The 24,873-nt window shown below is 40.2% G+C and overlaps 1 protein-coding gene across 2 annotated transcripts in view; it reads left to right on the forward strand.

Moving 5' to 3' along the window:
- PGM1 (phosphoglucomutase 1) overlaps positions 1 to 24,873 on the forward strand; it is a 59,104-nt gene that overhangs the window by 15,208 nt on the left and 19,023 nt on the right. The window contains exons 1-6 of one of the 2 annotated variants that reach the window (XM_004679073.2): positions 9,812 to 10,349; positions 16,047 to 16,209; positions 16,520 to 16,666; positions 18,567 to 18,692; positions 21,032 to 21,222; positions 22,492 to 22,646. In XM_004679073.2, the coding sequence (XP_004679130.1) occupies positions 10,050 to 10,349; positions 16,047 to 16,209; positions 16,520 to 16,666; positions 18,567 to 18,692; positions 21,032 to 21,222; positions 22,492 to 22,646 (1,082 nt within the window). In that variant the 5' untranslated portion in view covers positions 9,812 to 10,049. Of the gene's footprint in view, positions 1 to 9,811; positions 10,350 to 16,046; positions 16,210 to 16,519; positions 16,667 to 18,566; positions 18,693 to 21,031; positions 21,223 to 22,491; positions 22,647 to 24,873 lie in introns of those variants that run through there. The other variant, XM_004679074.2, reaches the window with a different exon arrangement.

Here is a 24,873-nt window from a genome sequence, read left to right on the forward strand (position 1 = left end):
AGAACAGGCAGATCCACGAAGTACACTGCTGAGGGGAGCAGCGGGCGGGTCAGGAGAGGTCTGCCATGCCATGTGGATCTCCTCCGGGGCAAGCGGGGATCGAACTCATGAGGAAGTGGCTTAAGCTTCTTAGTGCAGTGCTTTCACCCGCTGCGCCACCAGGGAGGGCCCACCATATGTCTGTTTTAATAGTTATTTACTAAGTATCTGTTGATCACATGGCCACATATTACAGTAAGAAGCTATGGCTATGGGTATTGACTCTGGCCCTAGACATCCTGGGTTCAGGCTCCATCTCTACAATTTCCCAGCTACTGATCTTGTGAAGATGACAATCTATGTATCCCTCAGTCTCTTAATCCCTCAGTTAGGGTCTGAGAATTCTAGAGTTGATCTTACAGGATTCTGTGAAGATTAAATGAGCTAATGCTTTTAAAGCACTTGAAACACTGCCCAGCACATGGTGACCTACTATGAAATTCTGGAAAGTAGGTATTTTGTCCCTATTTTACAAATGAGAAAGGTGAGGCTGGAAAGACTATATGGATTATACCCAGCCCTGTCTGACCCCGAAACCCTCTGGCTGGAGCAGGGACTGTGTTCATCCTTAGTTTTCCCACCTATTCCTGCTCAGTCTTAGATGTTTAATCAGTCCCATGGACTGAACTGCTGACTGTCTCCTGCCTGGGTTCACCTGCTTTAGAGATCAGGGATATATCAGGAGGCTGAGATCAGCCCTTATCAATCTCTTTTATTTTTGGTAGTTTAACACTTAATGAGAGGCAACCCTTTTCTGTGGTTTTGCTTTCTGTGACCTCAATTACTCACAAACCATGGTCCAAAATATTAGGTAGGTACAATAATATTTTTTTGAGAGTGACCACATTCACATAGCTTTAATTATATGAGATTGTTATACATCATTAGTTATTATCTATTTTCTTCTTATTCTGTTTTATTTATAGTTACTCTGCTTTATTTACAAATTAAACTTTCTCTTATGTGTATATATGTATAGGAGAAAACAGAGTATTTATAGGGTTCAGTAATGTCCAAAGTTTCAGGTACACACTGGGGGTCTTCGAATGTATGCCTCGTAAATAAGGAGGGATCACTACACATAGCCGGAAAGTGGAATAGGCATTTTACATGTACTTTCAGAACCTTTAAAGAGAATTTTTGCTATTCCCATTTCCCATTTTCCCTATAGGAAAAGATGTCTCCTCTTTGTCAGTCCTTGATTCGCTTCTAGCTAGATAAACTCATTTGACAAGCCTTGTGAATGGAAAAATCCTTAATTATGAGGCAGAGAAAACCCCAATATTCCTCTACTTTTCCTAAAAACCTAGAAATCCTGCCACCTTGTAATTATTTGATATAGGGCCAACCACACTGCCTTCCACAAAACTCCATGGTGCCGGATCCCCTCGCTCCAGGTGAACAAGTCCAAATTTTGCGCAATGCACTTGCATTGGTTAGCGCGCCCCCTTGCGGGACTACAGAAAAGATCGCTTGTTTTTCCGTTTCTTACCACAAGAGGGAACCATATAACCAGGAATGAATTGAAAATAGAGCTTTTTACTAAACGGTTTTAATACATACTTTCTGGTAATAGCCAGAATATGAAAGTTATTCTGTTAGTATCAAATGGGATAAGAATATTCGAAATTAGTAATGAATGCTCCAAAAAGGAAATAAGATAAAAGATACATATAAAAGTTTTATATGAGCCATATAAATTGCTGTTTTTATAGATCAAAGTGTTGAATATGATAATTTCTAATAAAATAAGAGTCCTCTGCACATGGGCATTTTGTGTGAATGAAGTTCTTGAGCCCTGTATGTGTTTAAATTAGGGAGTTTTTTTTTTTTAATTTACAAATGTTATTTGTGGAGATGGGGGGTATTTTGTATAACTTCTCTCTTTCCTGTGACTCCAAAGCCAGTGCCACACTGCCCTTAAAATTTTTGTTAAGGCAGGGCCCTTCCTGGTGGTGCAGCGGGTTAAAGCACTGCACTGAGAAGCTAAAGCCACTTCTGCATGAGTTCGATCCCCGCCTGCCCCGGAGGTGACCACATGGTGCGGCAGACCTATCCTGACCCACCCGCTGCTACCCCCAGCAGTGTGCCTCAGCGTCTGTCTGCCTGTCTGCTCCCTGCTCTGTCTCTGGTGAATCATCTCACCCTCCGCATTTTGACCTGTACCCCAGATCTGTATGAATAAATAAATAAATCTTAAAAAAAAAATTTTGTTAAGGGAAAATGTTATTGACTTAATCTATATTTAATCTGTATTTTCTTTTAGACTAAAAGTTTCCTTGCCAAATTGAGTCTGTCTTCTTGTGGTATACAGTGCCTGATGAAATGAATGCAGGAAGTCAATTAACTTTTGGAATATGATGGATGAGCAAATGGGTCACAGGCTGATGTATACTAAGGATGGACAGGTTTTGGGGTAGCTGTTTTATTTTATTTTGTCTTCAAAATATGCTTCAGGAGTCTTCTCAAACCTGAGATTCTATATAGCTTGCTGTCATCTGCCTCTTGTTATTTTTTTGACCTTGTACTTTCTTTATAATTTAGTATAATTTCTCCTTTTCTTTACAGGATATTTTAAAAAGCTATGAAAATACATATGCTCACAAATAAGTATGAAGCACAGCTGCATATTTTCAGATCCAGGCAGTAATAAAGGTTAAATAAAGGACTTACACAAATGCACCAGCGCCAGCGAGCACGAGACTTTGCATTTATGAACTCGCGGTATCTCACACAATAGATCTAAGCAGTAAGCACCATGTTCAATCCCCATTTTAAAGATGAGGAAATGGGGACTTAGAGAGGTTAAGTTCTTTGCCCCAAATCTCCCAACTAAAAAAATGGGAGGTTGTTCAAAGGAAAAATGAAGGGGTTGCCTATTCTTCTTCTAGTCTGAGTGGAAAGTAGAAGGAGCCTGGCTTACAGCAGTGGGAACTAGCAGCTTTGAGCCTTGATAGCTAGTGAAGAGCTGTATGTAGGCGTTTCCCAAGTAACAGAATCCCAGTCAGGTGACAGTGAGCTGCCAGAACTGTGCCAGTGAGCTGCCAGGAGAACTGTATGATAAAGCTAGAGGGGTGTCTCCAGAAAGGAAGGGTAAAGTGGGTGTCACAGGAGCCTGAGACTGGAGCTCCCAGGCTACCACGCTCTGAATTGCCTCTGTTTACCTCATCACATCTGCTCCATTTTCCTTTCTCTGTTGACTCGCTTGGCAATGTAATTTGGTGTTTGTATGTATGTGTGTGCGATCATAGTTACAAACACATTTATTCACAATTCATATGAACGTTTCAAATTTATAAGTCAAATATGTTCATCTTTTTCAAAAAATTTATTTATGCATATAGAACTGGGGTACAGACGCAGTGAGAGGATTTACCAGAGACAGAGTGGGGAGCAGAACAGGCATATCGACAGAATACATTGCTGAGGGGTGCCGCGCCTGCACGGCAGGGATACAAGTCTGCGCGGGGGGACGTCGAGGTTGAAGAGTCAGCACATGTAGATGGTTGCAGCAAAACATTCTCTCTTTCTTACCCTTTCCAGCCTCCCTTTTATACCCTTAATCCCAGGATGTTGGCCTGGGGGCAGGAGGAAATCTCCCTCAAATGTGCTACTGCAGATCAGGGTGGATATTAATCAGTTAAGCCACTCACACAAATGGCAAGATGTCTTCTTACTATTATGATCTTGTGCTTAAGCTCCGGGGGTGGTTGGGGAGGCTCATCCCGGCTGGGACCCAACAAGGGGAGCAGCTGGCGGTCAGGAGAAGTCTGCCGCGCCATGTGGATGGGCTCTGGGATGGGGGATCGAACACACACCAAAGCGGCTGCAGCTAGCCTGCAGTGCTGCATCCTAACCCTTTGCACCACTGGGCAGGGCTCTCATCTTCTTTTTTAATATTTTTGTAATAAGCAAAATCTTGAAAGTACTCTGGTTGTCCTTATATACCCTAATAATGATGACAGCAGGCAGTTGTGTAGGATGTGCTATACCAGCTCTGACTCTATGACTTTCTGTCATAGACAGGACTGAATAAGTAGACTGAATAAGTGGGGCTATTATTCTTTCCATTTTTGCAGATGAGAATATGGGAGCACAGAGAAGTTAGACAACTAGTCCAGGGTCACACAGCTCATGCTTGGCAGAACTGGGGTTTCAACACTATCAGTCTGTCCTCTGTCCTTTCATTTAATTACTGCAGCAAACTGTCTACTACTGATGACTTAAACATCTAAATATGGTGCATTCAAAGTTTTCTTGAAAATATGGTGCATTCAAAGTTTTCCAGTAGTTACAATTTTGATTAATTATCTAACCCCTGTAAACACAAAATCATAAGTTAAAACAACTTACAGAACTACTGGTTACCAGTTGGGGTCACCCGATTAACTGCTAGATACAATTGTATTCCAAACCTAAGAAAGTTAAAATGCCAAATATATTTAGATTCTTCTCCCAACTTATTGCAAAAAAAATTAATACTATAAGTTTGATTTATTGTCTGTATGGTATGATTTACTTCATCCTGTGTATTCTTAGTCAAAATCCTTCTCTGTTTATGAGTCCCCATGTAATGAAGCATTCTCTCACCCCAAGTCATTCAGAGTTACCTTTATAATTGAATTGAGGTTCACATTGTGAGCTGGCCAAGGTGCATGGTACCCGGAAACCCACATGTGAAACCACCCAAGTTGAGAATGCCAGAGCATCATCTGTCAGTCAGAATTCTGTAGATGTTCTCAAGACTCAACTGTCCCTGCCTCACACTGGGTCTTTTGGCCTAACTGGATCTTATTTGCATACTTTGGAGTCTGTCGAGAGAGAAAATAAGATCAGTCCAACAGCTTTGGTCAGGTGTCCACCCCCAGTGATCATAGCCTGTTGGTCAGGTGTCCACCCCCAGTGATCATAGCCTGTTATCAAGGTCCTGTAGTGGAAAAATGGCCCCAGGAGTTCATTTGTTGGGTAGAATAGGGGCAATTCTCAGAGATGAGAGGGAATGAGTATAAAGCACTATGTGGAGAAAGGATCAGAGAAAAGAGAGGTTGTGCAGATGATGTCTTCATGTTGGAGGAAATAACCCAGTTGGGGCTCAAAATGATCCAAAGACTCAAAGTTAAAATCATAGGTAAGAGGACCATAGAGTTGCAGCTCTTGATAAGGTCACACTGACCAGGATTCTCAGAAGTATCTCAGTTGAGGAAGGAGCCCTTTTTGCAAGTCTTGGTTAATCTTTTCCCAGTTTCTCCTTCTCTGAACTGTGTGTTGCACTACTGGCAACCAGAGAAAGAATGGTTTAAAGAGTTGGCAAGTCTACAGTCAGCTTTCCAGAAACACATTAATTTATATTCCTCCTGTTAAAAAATTTCCATATCTCTCCATATCCATAAATACACTTTAATCTGGTCATGCGACTATCATCTTTCCCCAATATTTCTAGTTTCACACCATCTTTGCAACCTCTTGAGAGCCATGGCTCTGCCATACATCCCTAGGTTAGCACTGAGGCCATCACACTGTGATGCAGCTCCAACATATGAACTTCCCAAGAACAGTGGTTTATTCACCTTTATTTCTATCTTTACCTCCATTCCGAATATGAAAACATGTTCATATATTTACACCATTTCAAAGTCTTTCATAGACATCCTGGAGGTCAACTTCACAAAAAGTGAAGAAGGTATTATAATCTCACTTTAGAGATGAAAAAATTGAAGATCAGAAGGGTGAGGGAGCTCATGTTACTGATGATATACTATAGGCCAACCACAGAGCTAAGTGTTTTAACATATGTTACCTGATTGAATTCTCAGAACAATGTTGAGCGTTATTCCCATTTTGTAGCCTCAGTTCACTTATGTAACTTGCTCAAAATTCTACCTTCTATATATTTACAGTCAAAGCTTGAGCCCTGGTTGTCTGGCTTCTCAACTGTGGACCTGTGTTATCCTGCAGTGCCTTGCCTAACACTCATGTTTACCATGTCATTATTTACTGTTGATTGGAAAAATGAATTACTATTTCTCAGTTTGTGTTTCCCACACTGGGAAACACAAGTACCTGGGGGGCAAGCACCTGCAGTGAGAACTTTGGGCTGAAGGTCTAAAGATTCCTTCTGCTTTTAGCCCAGCTAAGTTACTTTCTTTCTAGAGCTAGCACCTAGAGAGTGTTGTCACTTCCAATGCCCCCTATTCCCATTCCTATGCATTTGTGATGAGGTGAAACTATTCAGGCCTGGGTTTGGCCCTCCTGCATGCCCTAAGTCATAGCGGTTAACTACCCCCAAAATATTTACTGATGGAAGGAAAGAATGGCTTAAAGGATTGGCAAACCTACAGTTTCTGCTTTGCTTGACTAGGAAGATATCATTGCTGATGAGAAGGGAAGCTGGAGTCTTCGTGGAGCTGGAAGCAAAGGGTTTCATGAGTCTGCCGTTATGAAATTGATTGGACCCAAGACCAGTATGAACGTTCCTTGTCTGAAGGGAGTAATCCTTAAATCCCCCATATGGTTTAAATGTAATTTGTGTCATTGTGAAGGAGTACTGGCAATGCAGGCGAATTCATTAGGCCAAATTGGGTTCGCTATGCTCGACAGTAACGTTTCTGAAGATGAAGTTCAACCTTTGCTGGAGAGCTAAAACAAATGAGTTTCTTAATAGCTGCCCCACTTAGTCTGAGTGTCTCAGGAAGCTTAATGTTTTTAATGCCTCTTCTTTTTTACCTCACTTCACAGTCCATCTAACATTGCTGCTTCTGGTAATATTTTTATATGGGGTTGAGTTTTATAGTGTCCATAAAATAGGGATTCAGGTCCATTTTTAGAATAGAAGCTTTTGTCGGGCAAGGATTATTCTTTTGGCTTAGCTTTGCATGTTGACAAATATGCCAGCCAGACATAATTACTGAAATTGTTATTTCCATTTGGGAGTAATTCCCCTGGAACCTTAGATTTGGTATGCATTTAAATTGATGGTGTTCCTTGACAGGTGCAAGAATTGTGGGTGATGGGAATCTCCTCTAGTCTGTAGTTCAGATGAAGGACATCAAAATGTGTATTTGCCATACAGACATTCTTACCCTAAAGGGGTCACGGGGTACACCTGGTGACCCAGTTCCACAGGCAGGTCGTTTATCACCTCTTGATGCTCCAATACTGGTGTCCATTACTTTAGCCATGAAGATTTTACTAGAGGACAACTAGACAAGAAATGACATCTGTATGATATTTAATATTCCAATCCATGAATGTGATTTTTTTTCCATTGTTTTTCTTTAAAGCTATCTTTCATTTTTTCTAGCAAATCTATTTAAGTCTTTGGCTTATTTGAGTTGAAAATCTTTTGTTAGCGCCCTCCTTACTGGCACAACAGGTTAAAGCGCAGCACTGTGAAGCTACCTGCAGCCACTGCAGTGTGGGTTCAATCCTCAGATAGGGAGCTGACCCACGTGGAGCAGCAGACCTCTCCTGTCTTGCCCACTCCTCCCCTCTTGGGTGTGTTTCACCCATGTGTGTATCCACCTGTTCTGCTCCCCACTCTGTCTCTGGTGAATCCTCTCACTCTCTACTACCACCTCTGACCTGTACCCCAGTTCTTGTATGCATAAATAAATAAATATTTTAAAAAGTGTGGAAAAATGTTTTTGGAAACAAATCTTAATTCACATGTACACACACTGCTAAGTTGTGAGGTGTTTAGTCATCAAGAAACAATGCAAACTGTACAATCCTTTCAAGCAAGACCTGCTGAATAGCTCTCTTGAATTTGCAAAATAATGCTTTGATTGTTCATCATTTCTCATTTTGGGGAGTTGATTTGCATCAACCATAAAGTGTAAATAAAATAAATAAATGTATGGGAAGAAAACAATAAAATGTTACTCTCTAACCTCAACTTCAGAAAGAGAGTCCCTGAGAACATGGCAGCCACTGGCAGAGAACCTGCTGGAATGTGTGGTCTAAAGAGTTTGGTTGGGGATGTTGGGCCATCATTGTGACCAATTGCTCCTGAGTCTACTCTGGGGTTTCAAGGTCATATTAAGAAAATTACCAATGATGTGTGGTTAGTTCTCATTCCCAGTGAAAAGATTATTGGATTGATAGTTCATAAATCTGGGCCCATTGTTAAATACGTCAACACATACATGCTGAACTAATTTACAAGTTTATCTGAAACCAAAGATGATGCAGAACTTAAAAATATGAACTAAAAAATTCATTTGTACTAAGTTGAAAAACAATTGGTATATCAACTTCCATTAAAGTAAACTCACTTTGTAAGTTAATTCATAAGGAATTTCATTCTAAGAACTAAGTAAGAGGCAAATATAAACTATAAAAGCTAATTGTCTTTTGATGTGCCCTGTGATTATTTTAACGGTATTTCTTGAGTTTTTCCCCTGCACATAGTCCCTTCCTGCTTGTCCCCCCCCACAATTTTCATTTGAAGGAGTCCAGGCTTCCTTGCCAGTGGCCTGCTTTCTGCTCATGGACCCATTATCTCTGGTCCTGAACATACCTGGGCATTCTTTCCTCATGAAGGGCAGACTGCTGTCCCCAGTGTGTTTGTTTTTGGACCTTGCTTGACAAGCTAGTAGAAAAATACTCAGATTTTGCTTCTCCAGGGATTATTCAGTTTTCCCTTGACTCCTCAGTCAGTTCCTCAGCCAAACTCCCCGAATGTGTAGTGCAGCAAATACTGATTTACTTTTAATCCATCCTAATAAATTCATCAAAACCTTAACAAGAGGGTGACGTAGTAACAGGCAGCTTCTGCTTGTTAAATGCATATATCCACATATGCATATCCATGTTAAATGCAAATATCCATGGAAAAATTATTAATAACATCTAAGGGATAAAATAGACTGGGATATTAAATTTACTTTGAAAGTTTAAAAATATTTTAGGTGCTTCAAATGCAAAGAACTTAAACTGCTTCACTACAAGTATTTTTCTTAAAAGTAACTCTATTTAAAATGGAGAAAATTAAAACATAAAATGTAATTTTATGCCGTCTTATTTTTCCAATCATTTGATCAAGCCTCACACATCCAAAAATGCATACTTCTTCCCTTCCTGTTCTGCTTACATTTTTTAGGGATTTTGTAGTCATTTCCACTTTGCTGTAGGTCCAAGGGAGTGACCAAGCCATTGCTCTTTCAGGGCTTATTTCTGGGTAACTGTGAATACTATTTCGTTAAGTGTTAGGTGGTCAGGAAAGAAATGTGCTCTTTAATATATATATATTGGGCCACGTGGGTCAGCTCCCTGGCTGGGATGAAACTCAGGCGCCAGTGGTGAATGCGTGACAGCACTGAGACTTACCCCCATGCCACCAGCGAGGCCCAAGATATTTTTGTTTTATCTTCTAACTCTGATTGCATATGGGAAGGAAAACATCACTTGTGTAGGAAAACCAGAGGTAACTGCGATCCTTCACTTCCATTTTAAGACTGACCTTTAACTTGCTAGATGGCATGTAACAGCTTAGGTACCGGTTGCCTCAGTGGTGAATGCCCAGAGAGGCTCCGGTTTAAGGGTTGTCAGGAGCCGCAGGAGCCACAGCAGGGTGTCTTGTTCATGAACCTGCTTCTGGGTCACCACTCCCTCTCTGCCTGGTTCCGAGTGGTGTCTGGCAGCCATCCGGCGTCTGTAACTGAAGTCTGCTGCACACAGCACCCTCTAGAGCCATCTCCACCCTAACAGGGAAACAAGGCAAAAATAATTGAAGGCTGTTTGGCTTGGTTATGTGGGTAGAAGTGCCCTCATCAAAACAACTTTGAAGATCTCTCTTGCGGGTGGGTGTGGGTGGGTATGTGGCCTCCACTTTTTCACCAGAGGCGAGGACAACAGGAATTAACCCCGCTTCTCATCGCGGATCATCCAGGCACCACCCCTGTTTTAGTTACTCAGACAGCACCGTTGCAGCTTCGGGTTAGACAGACTATTTTGGGAACTCTTGACTACTTTCTGGACACCCTCGCTGCACCAAGTGATAGAAATGAAAGATGATTGATTTTGATGAATGGATTTCTGGGAAATATAGACAAATGGAAGAAGGACCCCTCCCTCTGTTGACTTTTGCTACAGCCCCCTACTATGACCAGAAACCAGGACCCAGTGGACTACAGAAGAAAACCTACTGTTTCGAGGAAAAACCATGCTATCTGGAGAATTTCATCCAGAGTCTATTCTTTTCTATAGACCTAAAAGATCGCCAGGGATCCTCACTGGTGGTTGGTGGAGATGGGCGGTATTTTAATAAATCGGCAATAGAAACAATAGTGCAGATGGCAGCTGCCAATGGGGTTGGTATACGATAAGTATTGCTATGTTTCTGGCTCTCCACATAACCTCTTCATTTTGCAGAAATATACAAAATGCAGAGATGTGTATAAGATAGAATCCTAGATGCCTCAATTCTACTAACATCCAGTTAAGTTTCCTTATGACTTAAGGGATTGTTTGTTGTGCAAATACTCCTGAAACTACGCTGGGCTGTAGGAACGTAAGTTCAACTTCTTATGTTTTGTGCTGTATCCCTGTTGCTTGAACAAACACCTGTTGCTTTATAGACATTTGAAGTGTACCCCAGCCTTAACATTTTTTTATCGACGTTCTAATTGGCTTGAGGGGCACCCTATTCTATGTAAGAAGGCTCTAATGAGTAGTGGAGGGAGAAGGAGTTTATTTGCTTTCAATGGCTTCCTTATTGAAGTTCAGTCATTTGTCAAACAGGAAAAGAAAAGCCAGGGAATGCTGTTGCTTATGGATCCTGGGAGTTACACAGAAAGGCTTGGAGGGGATTGGAAATGGTAGGTGTGAGCCTTCCAAGAGGACCTGTTACAGGGGCCTGCTTATAATGATTTTGGACACAAAGGATCCCTTTGTGCAGTGAATTTGTACAGCAGGGAAGAGATAATTCCTGTTAAGACTATAATAGAAGAAGCCTCGCTAAAACTCTGCATCATAAAACATTGTATTGACTGATTTCACCAAATCAGAAGGAATCTGGCGCTAGAAAGCACTGACCTTGATAATCTAACAGTTTACAAAATCCCATTGATTTACCAGAAGGTAGACATCGGGACATTGCCACTTCGCTATGCAAATTCTTGTCTGGGACCAAAAATATATTTTGAATTTTTTAGATTATACTTCACAAAAATTTGCAGTACCTAGTCTTTCAGTTATTCATTTTCTTGCTGGAAGTGACTGTAGTTCCGAGAACATAAAATTTAGCATTGTCCTTAAATGTGTTGGGATTCATCTTCAGCCTATTGTAATAATACACTAGCGGGGTATGATTGCAAATGCCAAATTAAAAACTAAACACACACACCACCAAATTAAATTTAAAAATGTTTGTAGACTCTATTGCTTAAAATACGAAATCTCCTTTATACCATTTCAGAATCTGAATGCCTCTCATGTAAAAATTGCTGATAAAGCACTCAGCTATGAAATTATTATGAAGCATACACATTTTTAAAATAAAATGTGACATGCTGTAAATTTCACCTTTGAGGTAAGCTGCAAAGGGAATGATGTTAAGAAGCTTTTAATCTTTTGAGAGAGAACAAATGGAACATTATTTCTCTGCATATATCCAGATTGTTGAATGGATCTGGTACACTGTCCCCTTTGCTGTGATATATTTGGCTTCATTTCACTTTTGTGTGGAGCTGAAGGATGTGCGAGAGGTGGTAGGAATGTGTAATTCAGGCAGATCCGATAGAATTTCTCAGATTTACGATCCAAAGGTTTGCTAAATAATACATTTAAGTGATAATAATTGACTAAGTATGGTAATGCCTATTTGTTAGAGCTTGGCAGCCCAAGTAATATTTTCAAGTCTTTTCAAGGACATTCCTTATTAAAAATAGTGTTGCATTTAAAGCAGTCATACTACTCAATTGAGTTACTTAAACATTTAGTGGAGCGACAAAGCACTTTAATCTGATAATACCTATAAAATCCTATATGTTTGATTTCCTCTTTTTTTTTTTTTTTACATATATTACATTCTGATTATTTTAATGTCCCTTTGATTGTGGGCAGAGCTCTAGGGAGGAAATCTAAGGGAAGATAATGCATTGTCACAGGTCTTGTTAGAAGCCAGTGTTACTTGTTCAGCTCTGTCAATAATTACTCCACCCATGAATGATTCTTGGAGGACTTTACAGCCAGTGAGCTAAAAGGAAATCACTGCATTTCTTTTTCTTTACTGCACTTTTAGCAGGTACAGCTATAGGTAATAGACTATACTCTGTCTTTTTTAGAAATTGTCATTGTTTTTATATGCATAGAGCTGCTTGCATTTGCAGGATATTTTAATGTCCAAACAAAAACATTGGAGAGACTCCATTTATATATGTTATATATAATGCTCCTTTAAACTTGGAGGTGCAGTTAGAAATGAGAATATAAATTATAGGTATTATTAGTAAGACAAAGAAAATGGAACTTGTGTTTTTGTGAAAGGTAAGAGAATGCCAGGCTCTATTTTCAATAAAAAGGAAAATTCAAGTTGTTTTCTGCCATATTTGATTTTAAAATGTTGCAGGAACAGTGATTTGTGCAGTTTGGGAGTGAATGTGAGTTGTGAGGAAGGAAGAGGAGAGGGAGGAGGAAGAGCAGGAAAGGCTATTTGATGAGGAACCCCAATGTCAGGCTGAGGAAATTATCTCTAAGTTGGTAGATAATTGGTGGTCAGGAAAAGGCTTTTCTTTATTGTTTTTCTTTTAATTTTTTCTAGCAAAAGTATACATAACATAAAAATTTACCATTTTATTTGTTTTTGAGTGTACAGTTTAGTGGCATTAATTGCATTCACAATGTTCAGCACCCATCACCACTGTTCATTTCCGGAAATGTCTCATCACCCCATCTGAAGTTCAGTCACGAAACATTAGATCCCCTCTCCCGTCCTTCCAGCCCTTAGTAACCTCTGTTCTGCTTTCTCTGTATGAATTTGCCTATGCGATTGCTCATATAAGTGAAATTATATAACAGAACAAATGGAACATTATTTCTCTGCATATATTATTGACTGACTTTACTTAGTATGTTTTTGAGGTTCATCCATGTTGTAACAGAATGTTATTCCTTCGTAAGGCTGAGTAACAGCCCATGTGTGCACATACCATATTTTGTCTATCTGGTCATCAGGTGAATGATATTTGAGTTGTTTCCACCTTTTGGTTATAAATAATGCTGCTTTGAACATGGTGTGTAAGATACCTGTTTGAGTTCCTGCTTTCAGTTCTCTACCTAGATGTATTCAGTAGGATTATATAGTAGGTGATACAGTAGAGAGAAGGCTTTTGAATAGAGGAGGAACACAAGAACATACAAGAAAACACTGGGCTCTACTGGTGTTATAACAATGGTATTGATTTGTGGTTAAGAAAGATGAGCTAGGTGTGGCTGAGTCAATAAAATGGATTCAACCAGGAGAGAGCCAGGGAAGTACAGGCAGGAGAGGCAGGGAAGATTATGGAGCTTGTGCAATGATCCAAGCATTTTGAAGGCAAGGAGAATGCTTAAGTAATATCTCCCAATTTCAGACTACTCGCCGACGCCTTCCCACCTTAGGGTCCTGCCTGTCCTGCCTCCAGACACCTCAATAGTTGGAGCTGATCTCCGACACAGACTGAGGATTAGTGTTGCAGAAGGAGATTCACAGGAAAGAGCCTGCTCGGAAAGGAAATATTTTGGGCAGTTTTACCTCTTGGTGGGCTCAAGAGAAAGAAGGTCCTAGGGTCTTCCTTTGCTTCTATCTTTCACTTTTCTTTCTGGCTTTTACCCCTGGTAGACTCTTTTCGGTCTTGGAAGTTTGCTGATTACAGAGCTCACCAGAGGAAAGGTAGAATTAAGGCGGGACTTATGTGGCGTAGCTTAGTATTCATTAATCGTACATACTAAATACATGCACTGAATACATACAAAATACATATAAAACTTGCTTGATGTTCAAATACAATTTCTAGATTACTCCACTTGCCTCTTACTGAAGCTATGTAACTGCCCTACCATTGGCTTTTATTTTTATCAAAGCCAACCCAAAAACTGTTGGAAGAATGAGGTGGCACTGTTTGCACTAAATGGAGTCATTAGGTTTCATGCTCTTCCCAGTTATGGTCATTCATTTGTCACATGACCTTGTGATGTCATCTGTGCTAATGTCTGTCACAGCACCTGTCCTCAAATGCTTGTTATTACTGATAATGGATGGAGGGATGAAAGATTAAATGAATAAATGGGCAGGCACAGGACAACTCTGAATCTTAGCTTCTTCATCTGTGCATTGGGAGGAGCAAATGTGAGAATCATTGAGATTTCCTTCAGTTTAGAAAACACTCTGCACCTCAATGATAATCACTCATATTAATTTCACATTGTCTGATGATTCCTTTAATCTATAAAGGAGCCTAGTTAGAACAGTTGACCTGATTGTTCCCACTTCCTGAGGGAAACAGAATGTAACGAATATATGAATATAACAAAAGTTGCTCAGAGCCAGACATATGAAAGCCAAGAGGTGGCTGGAATGAAACAGCTGTTTCTAGGTAGTTGGCAGTTGAGGATTTGAATTATAAGGCAGTCAAGTTTTCGGTGATCTGTGGAAGGGTGTCAAAACCCAGAAAAGCTTTCCCAGAGGTTGTGTATATATCACTGGCATTTTGAATATTAGAAACACCTCTTGCTATCAAGTCATTTCTTCAACAATGCTTATCTTGAGTGGGGGCAAAAAGAAATAACAACTGGATATTTTAAAAACATTCCTGTGCCTTTCTTCTCTCCAAAAATGGAAAGAGAGCACAAACTCTTCACTTTAGAAATCTGTTTATAGATCTGTTTATGTAGCAGTTACATCTTCTCCAAGAATGTCAGAGGAACCGACAACACTTCATCTTTCTTTTCCAATTTGGGTCATGTTGAAAAAGGTATAAATTACTGTCATTTTTGCAAAGGAAGATTTAGGAACTGAGCTGATAACATCTGTGAGAGATATAGGAAGGTGCGTTAAAAACACAGTCAAAGTACCTGCAGCCCTTTCAGGTAGGTGGTTCTGACTGGTTGACTCAGTAATAACTCCCAGCATTCCCTGCCTCAGCCCAGGAGGTAACTCAGCTATCTATTCTACCTAAATTCAGGCCTGACCATAAATATACATTTATGAGATACATTTTATAATATTTCTTTACACAAAATTTGCTTTTTTTTTTCATTTTAACTTTTTCTAAACATCTTAATTTACAAGTCTTCTCTGTGGGTAGAATTCATTTAATGACCAATGCTCATATCCCTTCTCCCAATATGGATTAAAAATATGGTTGCCTTCCCTGATGGTGCAACGGGTTAGGACGCAGCACTGCAACCTGGTCGCAGCTGCCTCAGTGAGAGTTTGATCCCTGGCCCCAGAGGTGACCCACATGGCGTGGCAGACCTCTCCTGACCTGCCTGCTGCTCCCCTCAGCAATGTACTTTGTTGACCTGCCTATTCTGCTCCTAGCTCTGTCTCTGGTGAATGCTCTCACTGCCCATGCACCTCTGTCCTGTATCCCAGTTCTGTATGCATAAATAAATAAGAATATTTTTAAATATTTAAAAATATGATTGAATTGGATAAAAATATGGGTTTTCTCACAACTTTTCAGTATATCCTTATTATGAACTTAGTCTGGAAATGCTCTGTTTTAAATCCTCTGCGTTCTCATGCCAACATCTTATAGCACCTCCAGACTGTACACTGTTCAAAAACTGCTAGGCTCCAAAATGATCTGAGGGAATGGTTTTGTTCAACAGTGATGATTATACTTCAAAAATAATGTTAATCAGCAATAATCACATTTTTCAAAATAGTAACAACCCCAAACTGTAGCTGTTCATTAAAGAATGTGATTCCTGTTCCAATAGAATATTTCTTTGTTTATCTGTTTTTTCTGTGTGGTACTCTGGGTTAATTCATGTTATAGAATGTGTCTGTTTTTTTCTTCCAGATTGGTCGCTTGGTTATTGGACAGAATGGAATCCTTTCCACCCCTGCAGTGTCCTGCATTATTAGGAAGATCAAAGCCATTGGTGGGATCATTTTGACAGCCAGTCACAACCCAGGAGGGCCCAATGGAGATTTTGGAATCAAATTCAACATTTCCAATGGAGGTGAGTTTACTGTTGCTTTGAGAACACACCAGTAGGATAAAAGCCAATTGCAAAGCCTTTTGCAAAGGGATTCTTTGTTTCCTTTTGGTGGAAATGAAATGCTTCTCATTGTTCTGTACCTGGTTATGAGAAATAATATGTGAATGATAATGAGCAAGCTAATTTTTTTTTTTTTTAGAAAATCCTGATACTTTGCTACCTGAATGATGGAATGGCAAATGTGAAGAGGAATGGTTGAGTTTTATTTATGTTATTTTTATTTCCATGTGAGTCACACAAAATAAAACTCTGTTTGCTGTCTGATTTCCAGGTCCTGCTCCAGAAGCTATCACTGATAAGATTTTCCAAATTAGCAAGACAATTGAAGAATATGCAATTTGTCCTGACCTGAAAGTAGACCTTGGAGTTCTGGGAAAGCAGCAGTTTGACCTAGAAAATAAGTTCAAACCCTTCACAGGCATGTTCCTCTCCACCTGCCCACTTGTAATTCCAATGGAGATGTGACTTTCAAGGTTTAATACGTTGGGGCTTTGCTCTGGAAAGAGTGTGATTGTGTGCTTGAATCATCAGGTCTGGAATTGGGTTTGGGAGCTCAGAGACCTGGGCTCTCTGGGCCTTGCCAGTGATCATTCTTGTGCCCTTGGGTGAGTCAGTGCACATTCCTAGGCCTCAGTTTCCATGCCTGTAAAATGAACAGCTTTGGCTAGAAGACCAGTAACTTTTACTGAAATTTTATCATATACCTTCCCTCATTCATTTTTTTTTAAAGATTTATTTATTTATGCATACAGAACTGGGGTACAGGCATGGTGAGAGGATTCACCAAGGACAGAGTGGGGAGTAGAACAGGCAGACCAACAAAGTACACTACTGAAAGGAGCAACAGGCGAGACAAGTGCCATATGGATCACCTCCCAGGCCGGGGATCGAACTCACACTAAAGTTAGCTTGCAGTGCTGCGCTTTAATCTGCTGCACCACCAGGGAAAGCCCCTTTCCTTCATTCTTTATATGTATGATCTCATTTTATTCTTAGGATAGCTCTATGAGGGCAACATGCTGGAATTTACTTTTTCAGATGAGGAAACAAAGACAGAGAGAGGTAAAACAATAGGCTTAAAGTCACACAGTTAGTAAAAGGTAGGCCAGGACTCAGGGTCTAAGTTGTGAGTGATTCTGACGCCTGCCCTTCGATGTTTTTCTTTCCCTAATAATCAATACAATCAAATGAGACCATTTTGGTGGCTAAATGAAAACTCCCTGCATAGGCAGTTATGGTTAATATTTTGTTGTTGGATGCCAGAATATTACGGTGATTGATGGAATAGATATTTATAAAGTTACTCATATTAATGAAATGAAGATGAGGTGGCTAGCCACGCAATTTGCATTTTTACTTTGCCTTAACATGTATTCTATTCTCTGGACTGCAGTTTGTGGAGGGCATGTTTTTGTTAGAGCTTAACCCATTGAGAACTGTACCTCCTAAATCAAGAGAAAGCACATTGGTACATTTTGAAGACAGTCTTGGGGTTCAGAAATGTCCCTCAAGTCAGTAGAGAGTTTCTAAAGTTCTTGATGAAAAGACAACAATAAGAACTGCAATACTGAGTTCTTACATATTGCTCTTATATATTTAAGTGCTCATGAAAAGTGATTCATTAAAAATGTTTTTTCTGCACTTTACTATTAATTCTTGATGGCAGTGGGCCTGGGAAAAGGAAAGGAAAGAAAAATAGTTGTTATGTTTCTATTACCTTTGACACCAGAATATACTTCTCATGGAGATGGAAAGGGAGTCAATTTGGCAACCTGGTTGAGTTTTCCATCAGGCAAGCCTGTGCGTCTCATTCTGGTTGTGCAGGAAAGTTACTTAATCACCCCAACCTTGAGCTTCTGCATCTATCAAACAGGACTAACAGCAATGATCTCTTTGGAAAATTGTCAGTATTGATTGTGAGGTATCATGTAACAGTCCTGCATATTGGACTGCTCAAAATTTGTCCTTTAAAAATCGCTGTTATGGCCCTTCCTGATGGCACAGGGGATTGGAGTGCAGCATTGCAAAGCTGGCCGTGTCTGCTTCAGTGTGTGTTCAATCCATCACACTGGAGTTGACTCACATGGCGCAGCAGACCTCTCCTGACCCGTCCACTGCTCCTCTTAGCAGTGTACTTTGTTGATCTGTCTGTTCTGCTCCCCACTCTGTCTCTCTCACTGTCCCTACACCTCTGTACCCCAGTTCTGTATGCATAAATAAATAAATAAAAATCACTTTTACAAGCTTACAGTAATATAATTGTTTCAGAGAACAGTATTTCTTCTGAACTTATTTTTTAATGTTCCTTGTTCTCACAGTGGAAATCGTGGATTCAGTGGAAGCTTATGCTACAATGCTGAGAAACATCTTTGATTTCAGTGCACTGAAAGAACTGCTTTCTGGTCCAAACCGACTAAAGATCCGTATAGATGCCATGCATGGAGGTATGGAGCCATTCCTTCCATTTCCTTCTCAAAGATACGAAGCTGCATTCTACTGTGTGTATCTGAATGCTTCAGCAAACATTTTTGCAAAACTCTGTTAGTTTTTAAACAGTGGTTTTGCAGCCATTCCAGAGCAATACTTATACAGATAAAAATCTAATTTGTATGCATCAAAAATAGCAGAGAGACATTCCTCCTGGCAAGGTAGTATGAAGGTCAGTGTTTCCTTATTAAGCATCAGCTTTTCAGTACATGCAACTGTTTGGTCCTCCCCCTCAGAAGATACCTTGCATTCTTCCTAAACACCCCCATCTTTTTCCAAGGGGGTCTGTCTTTTACTAGCTATGGTAAACAAGCTCCTACACCCCCCACTTGCCTGTCTCACATGTGCCTTTTCTTGGAAGAGGACAAGAGCAAGATGAGGATTAAATTCAGGAAGGCAGGAAGTGTCTCTCCCCCATTTTTCCTCTGTGACTTGTGTGGTCAGGTTAGTAGAGATGGTTTTCTCAAGTATAGGATTATGGGAGTGCACAAGCATGTAGGTTTTTTATTTGTTTGGGAAAAACTTAGAATTTTAGCGTCTTTGAGTGGCAAGTATTTCCATGGTTTGGGGATCTGCTGCCTTCCTGTCAGTTTCTACCTGAACTTGAATCCTGACATTGATGTGAATTCACAGCTTCCTGTTATAGGGCAAAACCATGGTTAGAAACTATCTGGTGGGCTTAGATCTCCAACCCCTGAAGTATCTCTCTAGGTCTGCATTTACCCTCTGGAATCCACAGGGTGGATTTACTTCCTCATTCAGGCATGTTATTCTGTCATTTCAAAAACTGTTCAATAGGTGCATGTTGAGTTGCTGTTACCTGTATACCTGAGGAGTAGGCAGGTGATTCCATTCAAGGAGCTTACAATGCTGGGGGAAGATGAGGTGGATGCAAAACTAACCAGTGCGGGTTCATCCAAATGAGTGTTACATAGGACTTCAAGTATTCTTTCTGCGGTGTGGAAAAAGGCACATTTGACTAGGGTTATCAAGCAAGGTTTCTGGAAGAAGTGGTGATTATCTCAGCTTTAATGAAAGAAAGATTAACAGTGGTGATTTCCAGTTGAGGCCGTGGCTATAGCAAATGCATGAAGGCTTAAAAATAGATGAGAAGTCTGGGCTAGCTCAAGAATGGAACTTGTGATGAGGTATCTGATGGGAGAAGCTGGTTATCAAGTGGATTTCTTTCTCCAGGCCTTTTAGATGAATGTTCTTGATAGTTATACTAAATGTTACCCAAAAAAACCTGTCACTGGTTTTTCCTGTTATTTGTTGTTGTCTTTTTTTTTTTTTTTTTTTAAAGATTTATTTATTTGTTCATACAGAACTAGGGTATAGGCCAGAGGTGCAGGGGTGGTGAGAGGCTTCACCCGAGACAAAAAGGGGAGCAGAACAGGCAGATCTACGAAGTACACTGCTGAGGGGAGCAGCGGGCGGGCCTGGAGAGGTCTGCCTCGCCCATGTGGTCACCTCCGGGGCAGGCGGGGATTGAACTCATGCTTAAGTGGCTTTAGCTTCTTAGTGCAGTGCTTTAACCCGCTGCACCACCAGGAAGGGCCTGTTGTCTTTTTACTGTCTTTTGTTTATATTCTTTTAAATCAGTTTGTCAGATATAGTAGAAAGATCAGGATTCTGACATCAGGACCTGTGTAAGTTTGGGCACGAGATTTCATTTTAAAACCTCCGTTTTCTTATCTACAATTTGGAGGTGATAATCATAATACAAACCATTATATGGGCAAGGCTTCACATTAGATATTAAGTTATTCTCTGTGCTTTGTATCAATTCATTTACTCCTCACCTCAACCATGTTAGAGTAGCTACTATTATTATCCTCCTGTTGCAGCTGAGATAGACAGAGGCACAGAAAGATTAAGTAGCTTCCTCAAATCCTATAGCCAGTGATTGGCAGAACTGAGATTTGAACCTTGACGCTGTGACCCCAGAACCCAGTCTCTTAAAGCACTACCACCTTGTAGGCTTTTCCTGAAGGACTGAGAACATGACTGAGAAGCATCTGACACAGGTTAGTGTAGTAAGACCTTCCCAATGGTGAGTTCCTTTCCCTTCCCTCTCTGCTCTTCAGGAACTGGCCCTGCCCCTTCCAACTTAGTCTCTCATCATTCCTTTTCTGAAAAACCTTCTACTGAGGTCAGACTTCTCTCTCCATTAGCCCCTGAGCACAGCTCACCCATTCTTGTTCATGCCATTCTCCCTAGGAACCCTCCACCTCATCCCTGATTTCTCACATGCTTTAGCTTTATTTCCTGATTCTCTGTTTCCTGCTTTACATAGTTGTGGGGCCGTATGTAAAGAAGATCCTCTGTGAAGAACTTGGTGCCCCTGCAAACTCAGCAGTTAACTGTGTTCCTCTGGAGGACTTTGGAGGCCACCATCCTGACCCCAACCTCACCTATGCAGCTGATCTAGTGGAGACCATGAAGACAGGAGAGCATGACTTCGGGGCCGCCTTTGATGGAGATGGGGTAGGTATAGGCATCTTGAAGTTAATAATTTTAATTAACAGGTTGGTTTTATTTTTTACATTGTAGGAGCAGGCTAGGACTTATTCTACAAATGGGGAAAATGTGGTCTACTTCTTCCAAACTCTGTGGGCCTACTTAGTGCCAGTAAAGGATCCCTCATCCCACTTGGCATCAGGGCTCAGTTACTGAAGTATGCTCTTGACTAGAAATCAGTCCTTCAAATCCAACCCATGTATTTAATTTCAGACAGCCATGTTTGCTATTAGTGGCAAAATATTTAAGTTCTGGTTATAAAGTAATGACTAGTGTTTCTAAACTGATTGGGTTTTATATACTCATCCTAAAGTAGATTTATTCTCTCAACCAGCCGCTGGCTATTTATCCAGTCTTTGGTAAACCTAGTCAGCTAATTGGTGAAACTCTAATGAACTCTTTACATTTAATCTTTTTAATTGAACAGGCTGATTCATTATACTAGTAACTATATATAACAGGAGGAGATGTGTCTTAGGTCTGTATCCTTGGTACTTCAGAGATAGCATACAGTAACTTGTTTATTTAGTAGAAAACATTTTCTGTTGTTGCTGTTGTTCAGTAACATAGTTGCCATCTAGTATTTCCTGAAAAATAATTTTACTTATGACAATTTGTTGGGAAGTTAAAGGGGCCCCCAGCAGACAGTATTTGTCAATGCATCTTTCTGGTGCAGGGCATGCTGGGAGATTCCCCCCTCAATACTTAGGTCACTTGAGTATTTGCTGTTGACCAGTCACCAGGCAAGCAGTGAAGGGGACAGCATATTCTGTTGGGTTCTACACCAAATGGAGGAATCATGATTTAGAAGTCTTCCCTTGAAAAAAATCTGCTTTGCTCCTTGAAAGATGCCTACAGACCTACTGAATTTTGTAAACAGCCACATTTCCTCTCATCATGATCTCTTCCTTCCATTGGAAGAGGGTGATTGGTTCCAGAGCTTGGAATAGATGTGGGAGGTTAAAGCCAGTGGCCTCTGGAGGGAGAACAGAGTAGAAAATTTGACTTAGAAGGAGTTTGCCTTTGCACTTTAATTGAAAACAGTTTCGCTCTCTGGCATAGAGATATCTTTGGCCCAGTGGTACTGTACAGATTCATTAGAAATAAAATAAAGTGTTTATCCATAGTGAATACATGTGTCAGATTTAAATTTTATAAAACTTCCCATGTAAGGTACTTTGGTTTCTTCGGCAGTTTGATTAAAAGATCTTCCTTTGAATCTCCTTTCTCCGGAAGGATCGAAACATGATTCTGGGCAAGCATGGATTCTTTGTGAACCCTTCAGACTCCGTGGCTGTCATTGCTGCCAACATCTTCAGCATTCCATACTTCCAGCAAACTGGAGTCCGTGGCTTTGCACGCAGCATGCCCACCAGTGGTGCTCTGGACCGGTAGGTCTCTGCATTCCCTTGGCCTTCCCCAGGTGCTTCAGTGTGCCTGCAACCCCTTCTGTTAGTGTAGGCCTAATATGTGCTAAATAAGTATTTTGTAAAGGAGTAGGTGAAGTTTTTCTGGATTATGTGCCCATTCCTCACCTCCCCTAGCATTTGCACTTTTTCCATCCCAGCTCTTATCACACTGTGTTCTGATAGCCTGTTTGCTTGACTGTCTGCCCTGCTACATAATAAAATTTTACAGATAAATGCCTATTTACCATTCATCGTAACCTCTGTCTGACCTTGTGCCTGCCACATAGTAGGATACCCACTGCCCCATTTTATAGCTTCATTTAAAAATGAATGATTGAATATTAATAAATTAGCAAATGGATGCTGCTTTCATTGTGGTTAAGATATCACTCCAGAGAATCATTTCCTTCAGAAATGTGCTCAGTTTGGATTGCAAGAGCAGTTTGAAGTAAGATCTGTATTTCAACAGAACTTTCAGAAGAACATTCTCCATCCTATCCCACTGGATGTCCATGCACACATAAATATAGTCAACGTTAATTTATCCCAAATCTAAATAAATAGAAAGCTCATAGGCTTAAAATATTGCATTGAGTTTTTATGGAAAGAAAGGAAACTGTGGTAATAAACAGTTGATACAACTGGTTTGTTACTTTATTTATTTATTTGTTGTATGTCCCTTCTTTATTCAATGTTGTAAGGTGGCTTATGAGGTCATATCTAAAACAGTTGGAGAATATAAGTAATCAATAAAAAAATGACCATGGGGAACATTAATTAGGAAAGGCTAAGTACCAGTAAATATTGGTTGAGTGAATGGATAAATGCGTAAATGAATAAAAGGTTAAAACCAGGGAGGAAAGCATAACATCTAGACTCTTAATAGAATAGTGTGTATGTATTGCTCATCACCTTGTGGTACTTAGACACTAAGGACTTTGTATGTTTTAAGTCATTTATTTATTATACCAGCCCCATGAAGTAATGCTGTGTATAACCCCACTGTACAGGTGGGGAAACAAAAGAACAAAGAGGATAAGGTACTTCCCAAGGTCATTAAGCCAGTAAATGACTCAGTAAGAATTTGAATTCAGAATCTTTGCTCCTAAGCATGGGGGACATAAAGTAGTTTTCTAGTGTGCTGATGTAACTTCATCTAACAAGAAAATAATGACTGATATTCATAGATTGGCTGTAGTTTACACAGTACATTTTTATTTAACTATCTCAATGGATCCTTGTAGCCATACTTATTCAAAAAAAAGAGGAAACCAAAAGTTAGAGAGACTTGGTGGCCTCCCAGGACCTCATGGCTAAATCAGAGCTAGAATCAGAAGCTGGTGCTGGCCTCCACTCCCCCATCTGCAGCCATGAGCTGATTCGTAGCTGTGCTATTGACCTTCAGCCAAGCACAAATTAATTCCAATTTTTGGAAAAATTTATAATTCATATAGCGACTCACATTGAGCAAACCTCATGACCCAGACAAAAGTAGGCTATTCTTTCACAGTTTTCAAAATCATAGAGTTAATGTTATTCAAATGCTAGAAACCAAACATGGTCTTGTTTTGCTAACAAGAAAAAAAGCATTCTGGAAAGTAAATCTCACTTAAAATAGTGAGTGAAATGTACATAACTTTTCCTGTTCAAAGGGAAAGTAATCTTTAAAAAAAATCACTCAAGGAAAGTTTTAAATAGTCTAAAGATATAGATAGATGGAAGAGCAAAAGATGTGTTGGAGGGGAGAGGAGTTTGTGGATCACTGTGGATGAAACTGGAGTAAAAGAGAGGCTGCTCTAGACAGTTATTTGCCAGGCTTTCTGGTGAAATGAAGGTGTGTTGACTGGGCGCCTGAATAGCAGGTAGTTGTTCACGCTGCTTGACCTTCGGCTGATCACACAAAACATTCTGGGCCCAGTTTCCTGGTCTGGAATAGACTGACTTTGTAGACACAAGAAAAATAAATCACAGGATTAAAACATTACTCTTTTGTTCTTTACAGAATCATTATAGATGAGTCTGTATCAAAACCACGTGGGTTTAAATGGCTTCAAAAACAGTCTTGCACATTTTGCTACCATTACTTCCTCTAAAATATTACTCCGTGATCTAAATTAATTCTTTCTCCTTCCTCTTCTAACCCCTTCTCTGACTCCACATATAATAACCCATTGTGCACAAGTTTTTACTTAGATTTTCCACCAGTCTT

The sequence above is a fragment of the Condylura cristata genome, unplaced genomic scaffold (genome assembly GCF_000260355.1).
Source record: "Condylura cristata isolate star-nosed mole 26May11 unplaced genomic scaffold, ConCri1.0 scaffold00008, whole genome shotgun sequence".
NCBI lineage: Eukaryota > Metazoa > Chordata > Mammalia > Eulipotyphla > Talpidae > Condylura > Condylura cristata.